Source organism: Anolis sagrei, chromosome 8, assembly GCF_037176765.1.
Source record: "Anolis sagrei isolate rAnoSag1 chromosome 8, rAnoSag1.mat, whole genome shotgun sequence".
Classification (NCBI taxonomy): domain Eukaryota; kingdom Metazoa; phylum Chordata; class Lepidosauria; order Squamata; family Dactyloidae; genus Anolis; species Anolis sagrei.
Window position 1 is genome coordinate 24,751,909 of NC_090028.1, and position 13,815 is coordinate 24,765,723.

The 13,815-nt window shown below is 46.2% G+C and overlaps 1 protein-coding gene across 9 annotated transcripts in view; it reads right to left on the reverse strand.

Annotated features, from left to right (window-relative positions):
* The window catches only part of GSE1 (Gse1 coiled-coil protein), a 510,191-nt gene that overhangs the window by 57,778 nt on the left and 438,598 nt on the right, over positions 1 to 13,815 (reverse strand). For 7 of the 9 annotated variants that reach the window (XM_060788123.2, XM_060788124.2, XM_060788130.2 and 4 more), the window contains one exon: positions 13,355 to 13,573. The exons of the other annotated variants lie outside the window; for them this stretch is intronic. In XM_060788123.2, the coding sequence (XP_060644106.2) occupies positions 13,355 to 13,573 (219 nt within the window). The remainder of the gene's footprint in view (positions 1 to 13,354; positions 13,574 to 13,815) is intronic. 9 annotated transcript variants of the gene reach the window in all.

Sequence of the window (13,815 nt, forward strand, 5' to 3'; positions counted from 1 at the left end):
CTGTCCATAAAAAATGAAGCATTTAGCTCAGGCCTGGGCAAACTTCAGCCCCCCGGCTTAAGCGGCTGAGGGGGGGGGGGGGAGAAGGGGCCTGAGGCTGTTAGGAATTGTGGGAGTTGCAGTCCAAAACACCCAAAGAAAGGAACAAAATTTGCCCAGGTCTGGTCTAGATGATGTTAAGTAAATGACCTTAAACTCTTGTTGTGTGTCTTCAAGTCACTTCCAACTCATGCTGACCCTAATCACTGGATTTTCTGGGATGAAGAGTGTGTGGTTCGTTCAAAATCAGTGTGTTTCCATGCCCAAGCAGAGCCATAGCCCAATGCTCAAACCAGTGTGCGACAATGGTATCCTAGAAATACTCACATTGCAAATTCTGGTCCCAACCACTGATGGGTCAATTAACAGACCCTGCAAGAGCTTGCTTCTGGCCAAAGCTAACTGGGCTAAAAACAGGCGAGAGAGAGAGAGAGAGAGCTGTTGAAAGCCATCCTCTGGTAGGCTCTGCACAAGAGTTTACCCGTATCAGACTGAATTGAGGATGACTGGGTGAGCCAACCTCATGTTTCACTCCACCACGAGGACCTTATGGATGGATGTGTGAGAGATAGATTTGAAAATGGTTAAGCACTTTATGGTTAAGCACTGGGAGCTTCCAGGTTCGCAGTGGGTTAAATCGCTATGCTGCTGAACTTGCTGACTGAAAGGTTGGCAGTTTGAATCCTGCTGTTAGCCTCAACTTCTGTCAACCTAGCAGTTAAAAACATGCAAATGTGAGTAGATCAATAGGTACTGCCTTAGGAGTGGGGTGAGCACCCGCTGTTAGGCCCAGCTTCTGCCATCCTAGCAGTTTGAAAACATGCAAATGTGAGTAGATCAATAGGTACCGCCTTGGGAGTGGGGTGAGCTCCCACTGTTAGCCCCAGCTTCTGTCAACTTAGCAGTTCAAAAACATGCAAATGTGAGTAAATCAATAGGTACTGCCTTAGGAGTGGGGTGAGCTCCCGCTGTTAGCCCCAGCTTTTGCCAACCAAGCAGTTAGAAAACATGCAAATGTGAGTCGATCAATAGGTACTGCCCCAGCTTCTGCCAACCTAGCAATTCAAAAACATGCAAATGTTAGTAGATCAATAGGTACCGCCTTGGGAGTGGGGTGAGCTCCCACTGTTAGCCCCAGCTGCTGCCATCCTAGCAGTTCGAAAACATGCAAATGTGAGTAGATCAATAGGTACTGCCTTAGGAGTGGGGTGAGCTCCCGCTGTTAGCCCCAGCTTATGCCAACCTAGCAGTTCAAAAACATGAAAATGTAAGTAGATCAATAGGTACTGCCTTAGGAGTGGGGTGAGCTCCTGCTGTTAGCCCCAGCTTCTACCAACCTAGCAATTCGAAAACATGCAAATGTGAGTACATCAATAGGTACCGCCTTGGAAGTGGGGTGAGCTCCTGCTGTTAACCCCAGCTTCTGTCAACCCAGGAGTTTGAAAACTTGCAAATGTGAGTAGATCAATAGGCACTGCTCCAGCAGAAAGGTAACACACTCCATGAAGTCCTGCCAGCCACATGACCTTGGAGGTGTCTTTGGAAAACACCAGATCTTTGGCTTAGAAATGGAGATGAACACCAACCCCCAGAATCAGGCACGACTAGACTTAATCTCAAGGGGAAACCTTTACCTTTATGCATTAACTCATATTGTCATTACATCTATGCCCTGCAAATTACAACAACCCCATTTTACAGATGGAGAAACTGAACCTAAAGACAAAACTGATCAGAAAGCTTTCTTCCCCTCAAAAAAGTGGTGAAAATTTTTGCTTTTGCCTCTCCTCTTAGTCAAATCATCTCAGAAGATTATTTAAAAAGGTACTGATGTGCGATTCCTCTCCATTAAAAGCGACGGTTCTCCCATCTCCTCAAACAAACCAGCCCATCGGGTGCGAATCCGGTCTTTTGCTCCCGCTACCTTCCTCCTCCTGGGGGCCAATTTCTTTTTAACACATTCTCTCTGACAACCGCGCACACGCTCGCACATAGAAATCACTTTGAACTCTGCATCGAATCTGAGAGCTCCCAGAACTCAATTAACATCCATTTGATATCAATAAATATGTTAAGCAGCTTCCTGTTTCTGGAAGGCCCAGGCTCTCCGCTGGCACAGATACCACACACACGCACACATGCGCCTTTCTCCGCTGCTGCTGCTGTTTCGGAGATGGTGGAGAGAACTCTCCTTTAGAGATGAAAGAGAATGAAATTGCAAAGGGGGGAAAAGCCACGCCACTCTAATCCATACTAAGCGCAGCACCCCTTGTTTTCTCCCGACTCAAAGTCATGTTTCATACTGAGCGAGGCCATTGAGAAGGAGAGGCAAAATCCCCTGTTCCTGCTCTTGAAAGCTCTTTGGACCCAGGCAGGAGTCTGCAGAGCATCCTTGTGCACAGAGTTTCTCAACCTTCTTGATGCCGTGACCCTTTAATACAGTTCCTCATGTTGTGGTGACCTCCAACCATAACATTCTGTTCATTGCTACTTCATAACTGTAATTTTGCTACTGTTACGAATCGTCACATAAATATCTGATATGCAGGAAGTATGTTCATTTACTGGACCAAATTCGGCACAAATACCCAATATGCCCAAATTTGAATACTGGTGGGATTGAGGGGGTTCGGTTTTGTCATTTAGGAGTTGTGGTTGCTGGGATTTATAGTTCACCTACAATTGGTGAACTCCACCAATGATGAAATTAGGCCAAACTTAGCACAAAAGACTTCAATGAACAACAGAAAACACCAGAAGGGTTTGGTTGGTATTGACCTTGAGTTTGGGAATTGTAGTTCACCTACATCCAGAGAGGACTGTGGACTCAAAACAATGATGGATCTGGACCAAACTTGGTATGAATGCTCAATATGCCCCAATGTGAACACAGATGGAGTTTGGGGGAAATAGACCTTGACATTTCGGAGTTGTAGTTACTGGGATTTATAGTTCACCAACAATCAAAGAGCATTCTGAACCCTACCAACAACGGAATTGGGGCAAACTTCCCACACAGAACCCCCATGACCAACAGAAAATACTTAAGGCCATCCAGTCCAGCTCCCTTCAGCAGGGCAAGAAAACGTAATCAAAGCTCTCCTGACAAAGAGCCATCCAGCCATACATATAGATAGATAGACAGACAGATAGATAGATGATTCATACACACACAGAGATATAGTATCATAGATTTGAAGAGAACCCCTAAGGAAGGACAATTATATGTTGCATGTTCCAGAGAAGGCAAACCAGACAATCTCCACATCAACACCGACAAAACAACAACAAGAAATACTGTTTACCCACAAGCATAAAGGCATTGCATATATTAGAAGCCAACACTTTCTGGTTACTTTATTTTCCAGATCACCAGACTGGGCCACAGCAACGCGTGGCAGGGGACAGCTAGGAGGTGGCATGATCTGAAGGGCTACAGAAGGTGGAGTGAGCCTAATTTCTGTTGCTCCAGAGCAGTGTTTCTCAACCTTCCTAACGCCACGACCCCTTAATACAGTTCCTCATGTTGTGGTGACCCCCAACCCTAAAATTATTTTTGTTGCTATTTTATAACTGGAATTTTGCTACTGTTATGAATCATCATGTAAATATCTGATAGGAAGGGTGTATTTTCATTCTCTGGACCTTGGGAGTTGTAGTTGCTGGGATTTATAGTTCACCTATAATCAAAGAGCATTCTGAACTCCACCAGAGATGAAATTGACCCAAACTTGGCACACAGAATGCCCATGACCACCAAAAAATAATGAAAGGATTAGGTGAGCATTGGCCTTGAGCTTGGGAGTTCTAGTTCACCTATCTCCAGAAAGCACCGTGGACTCAAACAATGATAGATCTGGACTAAACTTGGCACAAATATTCAATATGCCCAAATGTGAACACTGTTGGAGTTTGGGGAAAATAGTCCTTGGCATTTGGGAGTTGTAGTTGCTGGGATTTATAGTTCACCTACAATCAGAGAGCATTTTGAACCCCACCAATGATAGAATTGGGCCAGACTTCCTCCACACAGAACTCCCATGACCAGCAGAAAATACTGTGTATCCTGATGGTCTTTGGCGACTCTTCTGACACCTCCTCATGACCCCCCCCCCAGGGATCCTGACCCCCTGGTTGAGAAACACTGCTCCAGAGATTAGAACATAGAACCAATGGATTCGAATGATAGGAAAAGCCATTCCTCTTAAACTTTAGGGATGTTGTGCTCTTTGCTTCCTTGTTTTATGCCACCTCTTTCCTGCCCCCTTTCCTTCCCAGGACTTTCCAATATCCATAATCTCATATTAAGCATCTCTGAGCCGATCTATCTCCAGAAGCCAGACAGGCAGAGAGCTCCAAAGATGGAAAAGGGGGGATTTCCCCCCTCTTTTTTGGGTGGCCTTAAAATTATACAGCAGTTATATCTAAATACATGGTGAAGAAGAAGAAAACACCACAAGCTTTTCATTATCAAGCAAATTTTGCAGGTATTTGTATACAGCTCTGCAAGAACTGAAAACCGCTGCATCTGTGAGAAGGAAACTGAAGGAGAGACCCGAGCATCAGGAAAATCAATGTCAGAATCTGCTAATGTCGCTTTTGATGGGCTAAGCAGCAAGCCGCCGGGAGAGAAAAGAATGAGGAAGGCAGAGAGAAAAAAGGAGGAGGAGGAGGAGAAAGGAAAAGAAATGGCACACAGTAACGACACAGTAGAGAAAATGGGGTGGAGGCGGGGAAGGAGATGGACGGGCAAAGCATCTTCTATAGTGTTTCGCAAATTGATTTCCCCTTTGGGTGGAAGGAAGGGAAGGGGAGGGATGCTGTTCCCATTATCCAGATTGGGGGCCGCAGTGATTAACGCGCTCGGCAGAAAGGACGGGCAATTTCCAGCACAATAATACATTCTCCGCGGCTTCTCTCCTGCCTGCCTGCCTACCTTTCCCTCTCCGCTCAGAGCATTTTAGTGCCTGATTAGGCTGCCCTGGTTCCTCCTTCCTCTTCAACATGCTTTTCATGTTTACAGCCTTCCCTCTGAAATGTCCTCAGCGACATTTCATGCCCAGAAGTAGGAACAAGTGGAACCCGCAACAGATGAATGCCCCAAAGCATGCACTTCCTTCACCTCTGTGGAAAGGCTGGATGGCTGCCCTGTAGAGCTCACGTTAGAGGAAATAACCTGCAAACCAGACCTGCAAGATTGTTTTAACAATCAGGTTGAATTTTGTTTCAGTAGCCTATTTTATAGGGGCCGCAGTGGTGCAGCGGGTTCAACTGCTGAGCTGCCGAACTTGCTGACCAGAAGGTTGGAAGTTTGAATCCACGGGACAGGGTGAGCTCCCATTGTTAGCACCAGCTCCTGCCAACCCAGCAGTTCGAAAACATGCACATTTGAGTAGATCAATAGATACCGCCTCGGCAGGAAGGTAAACTTGACCTTGGAGGTGTCTACAGACAACACCGGCTCTATGGCTTAGAAATGGAGATGAGCACCAGAGTCCCAGAGTCAGACACGACAAGAATTAATGTCAGGGGATAACCTTTACCTTTATCTTTGCCATATTTTATCACTTCTAGGATGCAAACTAATACTACCAACAGAAAAAGTGCTTGTGATTCAAAGCCATTCTTAGAGATTGTTATACTGGGGGGAGGAGGGGAGTGCATCTCGAAATACAGCACTTTTATCTTGCAGGTGTACTGTTTTTAGTGCCTTAAGCTGCTTTGAGTCTTGTTTTAAGAGGAAAGTCAGATATAAATAGATGTATAATATTGATAATCAAGGGAATGATAAAAGTGTATAAGATCTATTCAGGGGGTGCTGTGGTTTTTAACTCTGAATATGTTTGGATGGATTTTAACTGCATTTTTAGTGCTGTTTGTTTTTAATTTTGTTTTAATGTCTGTATATCTGGAATTGTATAAAAGGTAAAGGTTTCCTCTTGACACGAAGTCTAGTCGAGTCCAACTCTGGGGGTTGGTACTCACCTCAATTTCTAAGCCGAAGAGCCGGTGTTGTCCATAGGCACTCCAAGGTCATGTGGCCAGCATGACTGCATGGAGTGCTGTTACCTTCCCACCAAAGTGGTACCTATTGATCTACTCACATTTGAAAGTTTTTGAACTGCTAGGTCAGTAGAAGCTGGGGCAAACAGCAGGAGTTCACCCCGCTCCCTGGATTTGAACCACCAACCTTCCAGTCAGCAAGTTCAGCAGCTCAATGGTTTAACCCGCTGTATCATTGCTTTTATGTCAAGCCACTTTGAGTCCCCTTTGTGGAGATAATAATAATAATAATAATAATAATAATAATAACAACAACAACAACAACAACAACCAGAGAGAATTTCAGGAAATTAGGTACAGAGCGAGCATCCCTTATCAAGGATTCTTAAATCTAAAATATTCCAATATTGACCACAAGTGTGGCTGACATAGGGATATCTTTGCTTCCTGATGGTTCAATGTAAACAAATTTATTTTGATGCACACAGTTATTTCAAATACTTTATAAGTTACCAGAGGCATATACAACATGGACTTCTTTTGTCCCATTTCTGAAACATTATCACATTATGTATGTGCAAGTATTCCACAATCCAAAGCTCTTCTGGTCCCAAGCATTTCAGATAAGGGATGCTCCACCTGTACTACTTGTTTGGCACTCTTTGTTTCCCTTTTCCCCAAAGTAAGATTGGCGGCAGCTGGTATCCATCTCGATGGCAGCCCGCAGACTCCAAAGGCAACGGCATCCACATCCAAGAAGCCTCCAGGTTGTTCTCTGAACTGTGAACACAGCACTGCGCCCGCCTTGGGGAGAAAGCCGCGCGCATTTGCCCACCTGCGCGGAAGCACCAAACGCTGCCATGTTGCCAGGCTTAATTGACTCACTCTCCTCTGCTCCAATTTAGATAATTGCCACGTACAACGAAACCTCTGTTTAGAGGAAGCGCTTGCTGAAAAGGAACAGACGCGGCGGAATAACAAAGCAGCTACCGGGACCCGCTCCGGTGCCAAAACAGTCTCCAAACAGCCTAAGCAGAAGATGGCTGCCCCACAGAGGACCTATGACAGGGGTCGGGAGCCATCTGCTTCCAGGCCACGTTGGCTCATGCAAGCCGTAACATCAAATGAGGATGGAAGGTCCAAATGTGCAGCGGCTGGCATTGCAGAAGCAAGCTATGGTTCCTCCAGATCCAGTTTAAGAAATCCCTCTCTTGTTCTCCCCTTAAAGAAGTGACCTCTGGAGCTTTCTGGGTCCAGTATATGAAGCTTCTACCTGACAACAGCTGCAAGAGGCTGTCTCAGGACCCATCCCAGACAGCACCTTTCTCCCAGAGCTTCCGTAGGAAACAGGAGGGTGTCCTGATGCCGTTCCCTGTAAACACAGAAGCAATTGCTACCAAAGACATTAAACGCAAGATTTCCAGGTGTGGGAATATCGCAGTTTTGTGCCGAATATCTTTGCATGTCTGTATGTTCCTGCAATCGGAAATCACGGGATTTTTTATCTGGGTTTGTTCCCAGGTTTTAGATGCATATTCCTGATTGGTCAGTTCCTAAAAAGGTGACACTTGAGTAGAAGGCAAAAACTTGGTTTGTGTGCCAGGAACTTCATTAAATGTGTGGAGGGCACTTTTTCTCTGGACAGGACAAAGCTGTTGTACATCTTTTCACAAGAAGCGCAATCAGGAACCAGTTACACACAATGAACATGTCAAAATACTCTGGGACTTCCAAATTCAGACTGAGAGTTTGCAGCACAAGACATCTTTATTAATGACTTAGATGAAGGGTGAGAAGGTCAGATCATCAAGTTTGCAGACAGGACCAAATTGGGAGGCAGAATTCAAAACGATCTTCTCAGTTGAGAGAGATGATGGACCAAAACAAACAAAATGAAGTTCAAGAGGGACAAATGTAAGAGACTCCACTTAGGCAGAAAAAATTAAATGCAAAGAGAAAGAAGTCGGACTTGGCCACGGTGGTCCACGCTCTGGTTACATCCCGTATAGACTACTGCAACGCTCTCTATGTGGGGTTACCTATGAAGATTGCCCGGAAGCTGCAATTAGTCCAATGCTTGGCAGCCAGGCTACTAACAGGGGCGAGGTACAGGGAGCGCACAACTCCTTTGTTGCACCAGCTCCACTGACTGACAATTAGCTTCCGAGCACAATTCAAATTGCTGGTTTTAACCTACAAAACCCTATACAGTTCCGGCCCAGTTTACCTGTCCGAACGTATTCTCCCCTATGAACCGTCAAGAGTGCTAAGATCGTCTGGCGAGGCCCTGCTCTCGGTCCAGCCTCTTTTGCAGGCGCATTTGGTGGGGACGCGACAGGGCCTTTTCTGTGGTGGCCCCTCGGCTATGGAATTCCCTCCCAAATGAAATTAGATCTGCTCCCTCCCTCCTGACCTTTAGGACCATGAACCATCCTGACCTATGAACCATCATATACATAGGAGATTGATAGCATAGGACAGGGTTAGATAGGCGATCTGTATGAAGTGAGCCCAAGAGTACATGAGACTGACTGTTGAGAGAGAAAGTGAAGGCATAGGAAGGCTGTGGATGGTATATGGTCGTGTATGTTGGTAAGAGAGTGCGAAGGTTTGTGTCTGTTGGGGGGGGGGGGAGTATGGATTGTTGATGTGGCAATCCCAGGTGACAGCAGGAATGATAACAAGTAACTGGAAAAGCTTACACAATATGAGGATTTAAAGATAGAACTGCAAAGATTCTGGCGCAGTGGTGATCAGCACACTGGGTGCAGGGCCTCAAGACCTTGGCCTACACTTAAACACAATCAGCACTAACAAAATTACCATATTTCCGCTTCAAAAGGCCACCCTACTTGGATCTGCATGCATTATTTGCTGATACATCACACAGTCCTAGACATTTGGGAAGAGTCCGACATGTGATCGTATGCAACAGCCAGCATACGGTCACTGTGTACTAATCTTGTTGCGTATTAAATAATAATAATAGTAATAAGATAACTTTGTATCCACCCTATCTTCCCAAGGGCCAGTGGGAACCAACTCTAGGATGCCATCAAGCTTGGGGTTTGCCACTTGGAGTTAAAATAAAAGGACCTCAAAGTGGTAGATGACATAAAAGAGGTTTTTATTAAATCCGGGCTAGATGGAGACGTAATCCTGCCCCATATTCTTCCATAATGTGGTTCCTCTTTATGTGTGTGGGCACATTCATTTCAGTGGTGAGCAAGTGGGGGCCTTTGCTATCTGGCCTAAAGACAGGCAATCAATTTGATGCAAATGAAAACAAAGGCAAGGGCTTGGCACACCTTGCTATTCATGCCTCCGCCATCAGAAAAGACTTCCAATGCTTCCCCCACTTTGCAAATCTTTCACCCGAACCTTTGCAACTGCCAGGCCTCCCTCTGCTGCTCTACTAATTCCGACCTCCTCCGCCTTCAGCCGGGCTCCCGTTAAATAGCCCATTAAAGAGAAAAATATTCAGATGTGCGTCTCACCATACTGGCACCCAGCAGCCGCCGACTTTGTTATTTAGCAGGGGAGCTCGGGATGGTGAAAGAACACATTTAGGAGCCTTAGGAAAAATAAAATTTCAGTGAAGCATGGCAGCGGCAGCAGCAACGAGGTCTATTTGTCGGGGAAAGGACAGATTCTTCCCTGCGTTCCGCTCCCGCTCCAGACTTTCTCTCGGGGTACGGCAAATGATATGGCATTTGGATTACTCTGTCTGAATTGAATTTTTAAACTGCCCCCTCGAGACACGATGCCGAGGAAAGACATTAGCCCATCAAGAGGCGTGCATGGGGAAGAGAACAGAATTTGGTGGCTAAAAATAAAGCAAGTGCTTTAGCGGGAAGGTTGGGGGGGGGGATGTGGGGCTCAATGTGGACACAGGACGGTAGCCCACATTAAACTGTTGCTCGCACTGGTGCCCAAACGACTTACTGCCCAAGGATATAGGCACAACCCATTTCAACTACGCTATGTCTCTTGGCATCCTTGAAGTGACTGGACTGACCTTGAGGGAGCTGGGGGTGGTGACGGCCGACAGGGAGCTCTGGCGTGGGCTGGTCCATGAGGTCACGAAGAGTCGGAGACGACTGAACGAATGAACAACCACAATGTCTCTTGATGCAGAAGATAGCAGAAGGAAAATCCTGTTGTAGTTCAGCCAGCTAATGATGATGATGAGGGGTTTTGGGGTTCAGGGCCTGATGATTCTGTGGGTGACCAGCAGAGGAGATGTTGGAGAAGGATGGTTCTCCAGTTGGGAGAACGGAGGGAGTTTTAGAGCAAGATGTTGTTCCTCTGTGTGAAAATGAAGCTTCTTTGGAAGCTGACAGGCAGGGAAGGGAGGATAACATGAACTCTGTCAGGATTAATTTAGATATATGTGTGTTTTCAAATGTGCTTCTATGTAATTTCAAGATGGAGTCTACTGTGTGTTAGAAATTGCTATGCAGAATGTCCATGAGGCTGTGATTAAGTAACCTTGAGAGAAATGAGATAATGCATGTTCTGGCTGGGAACAGAAGGGAGTCACCTGTCTCAGCCAGAGTGAAGAGAGATTAGCAGGTGTGCAGAGAGACTTTCGGTTTTCCACTGGTTCCTGTCTGTAGCTCGCTGTGTTAAGACGTGTGTTTGATGTACTTAGTAAAACTTAGTTTCTTTTGTAACTGAAAGACTGCAGAGTCCTTATTTTGCATCACAGTGTCTGCTGATCTAGCAATTCTTCCGTTGGCAAACTTCAACAGACAAACTCACCCGAAGAAGCAGGCCTAGACAGAGAAACACGGCTATTCCTGTGTGGGAAGACAGCTAGGTGCAAGCAAAACCATGGGAAAGGGAGGCCGAAACAGGCCCCTAAAGGTTTGGGAGAGATTCTAGATTCATCGCTGACCCTGGAACCCCAGGTCTCGGTGGTGACCGGGAGAGCTTTTGCACAATTAAAACTTGTGTGCCAGCTGCACCCATACCTTGGGAAGTCTGACTTGGCCATGGCGGTCCACGCTCTTGTTACATCCCGATTAGACTACTGCAATGCGCTCTATGTGGAGCTGCCTTTGAAGACTGCCCGGAAGCTTCAATTAGTCCAATGGTCAGCAGCCAGGTTGCTCACTGGAGGGACATACAGGGAGCATACAACTCCTCTGTTATGCCAGCTCCACTGGTTGCTGATCTGCTTCCGAGCACAATTGAAATGCTGGTTTTAACCTTTAAAGCTCTAGACTGAAGAACTATGACCTTAAACTGCCACGGATAAAGACATGCCACTTCAAAAACATATTGGGTTAGCAGAGGATGGTTGTTTCTTTATGGTTGTAATTGCCCAAAAAGCTATACTCTCCCATGAAACTTCTTTGTTAAACAATGCACTCAGAGATTTAAAAAAAACGAAGTCTTCTTAGAAAAATAACATAACTTGTTTACTCATAAACAACTTGTATTAATTCACTATACAGGCACATTTCTTGTTAAAGTTCAGTCAGTAGATGAGATATAGTTCTCTCTTTTGAGTAAACAGGGTATGTTCCAAAGTCTTTAAGTATAGCTGTACTAACTGCAGTCCATAAGTCACACTTCTCTATTAAAGTCCAAACAGCAACGTGAATCCACCTTCACTGAGGTCTGATGCAATCACTGAATACAAACTGGAGTCCTGAATCTGAACATGCTCAGTACAATCACATGCCTATAACCCCTCCCACACCAAAGAGGTAGGTCAAACTGGCAAATCAACATGCACATAGTATACAGGTTAGCAAATATATACATTAACAAATAAACAGTGAAAGACTGGGGAGGTGGCTCTTTCCAACACTATTGTTCTTTACCTAACTAATAGAAGTTGTTGCTTGGTGAGGGGAGAGTGGTGGGATGGGGAACACTGAGGAAGTGGGCATAAAGAGCAGCGAGAGCACGACATGGAAAGCACCACCCATGTGCCTCACTTGCTCTAGTTATAGATCCGAGCAGGTAACTGAACACTGAATGGAGGCCATTTCCCCTGCCTATGCTCAATTATGGCTTCAAAGACTTTGTGATGTGCCTTCAAGTCATTTCTGACTTATGCTGACACTATCATGGGGTTTTCTAGCCAAGATTTCTTCATAGGGGAGTTGCCCCTGCCTTCCTCTGAGATGGAGATTGTGCAACTTGAGCAAAGGCACCTACTGGTTTTCCATGGATGAGCGGGAATTTGGACTCTGGTCTCCCTAACCCAGTGCTCAAACCACAATTTCATGATAGCTCTCATCCCCACCTTGAAGTGATCTGTTTTTCCACCTGGACTTTCTCATTCTTTTATGAAACAAAATCCTCCAAGTTTTTCCCTGTTCCAACCCTGCTGATACAGTTGTAATAGAAGTTTTAATATTTTCATGATATATGTTCCAACTTATTTGTAAATGGACCTCCCAGTGGCGCAGTGGGTTAAACCATTGAGCTGCTGAATTTGCTGACCGAGAGATCAGTGGTTCAAATCCAGGGAGCGGGGTGAGCTCCCACTGTTAGCTCCAGCTCCTGCCAACCTAGCAGTTTGAAAACATGCACATGTGAATATATCAATAGGTACTGCATTGGCAGGAAGGTAACAGTGCTCCATAGGTACTGTTTTGGTGGGGAGGTAACGGTGCTCCACTGAGCTGCTGAACTTGCTGACTGAAAGGTCAGTGATTCAAACCCAGGGAGTGAGGTGAGTTCCCACAGTTAACTCCAGCTCCTGCCAACCTAGCAGTTCAAAAACATGCAAATGTGAGTAGATGAATAGGTACTGCTTTGGCAGGGAGCTAATGGTACTCAACTGAACTGCTGAACTTGCTGACTGAAAGTTCAGCAGTTAAAATCTGGAGAGCAGGGTGAGCTCCCATTGTTTGCTCCAACTTCTGCCAACCCAGTAGTTCGAAAACATGCAAATTGGAGTAGATTGATAGGTACCAATCTGGCGGGAAAGTAAAAGTGCTCCATGCAGTCATGCTGGCCACATGGAGGCACCGGCTCTTTGGCTTAGAAATGGAAATGAGCACCACCCGCCAGAGTCGGACACCATTAGACTTAATGTCAGGGGGAAACCTTTACCTTTACCTTATGTTCTGACTTATTTGTAAATGTGAGATAAAGTACTCAACATATTTAAATGGTGGAAGTGGGGGGAATATGAGTGTGGGCGAGCTGGCAGATGAATGGCTTTGCGTCAGGTCCCAATCCCGTGTGGTGTCGGGACTCCAGGGCCTCGGGATCGCTCCCTGCCTCTCTCTTCCCAATGGCGCCCTTTCTTCCGGCGTCCCCCCCTCCTCCCCTTGCTCTCTCTTACCTCTGGGTTCCTCGGCCTGTTTGGCAAGCTTGCGCAGGGCGGCAGCAAAGCTGGAGGAGGGTGCGGGCTGGACTGGCAAAGTGCTGGTGGCTGCCGGACTGCCACTGGGCACCAGGGAGCCATTGAGAGGAGAAGGGGTCAGGGGGCTGACGGTGGCCGTGGTCCGGGTCGCGGTGGAGAGCATCCCTAGCGAAGGTGACTTTGGCTCATGGCTCATGCCTGAAACAACGAAAAGAAGAATCCACGTCACGGGGAGAGAAGGAGTCAGTCACATCACCCCAGAGGGTCAAACCTGACAGTCAAGAGGCACGGCAGCTGGGGAAGGTGGCCATTTGCACCCACGGGAGGTCTTCAAACGACTCCTTCCCCAAATTTCCTATGCATGCCTATCTCAAGAAGGGGCTTAGAAGGGGTTTTTGACTTACTCCTCCTGAATGCCACTATCTCCTCCCCTTTTGAAT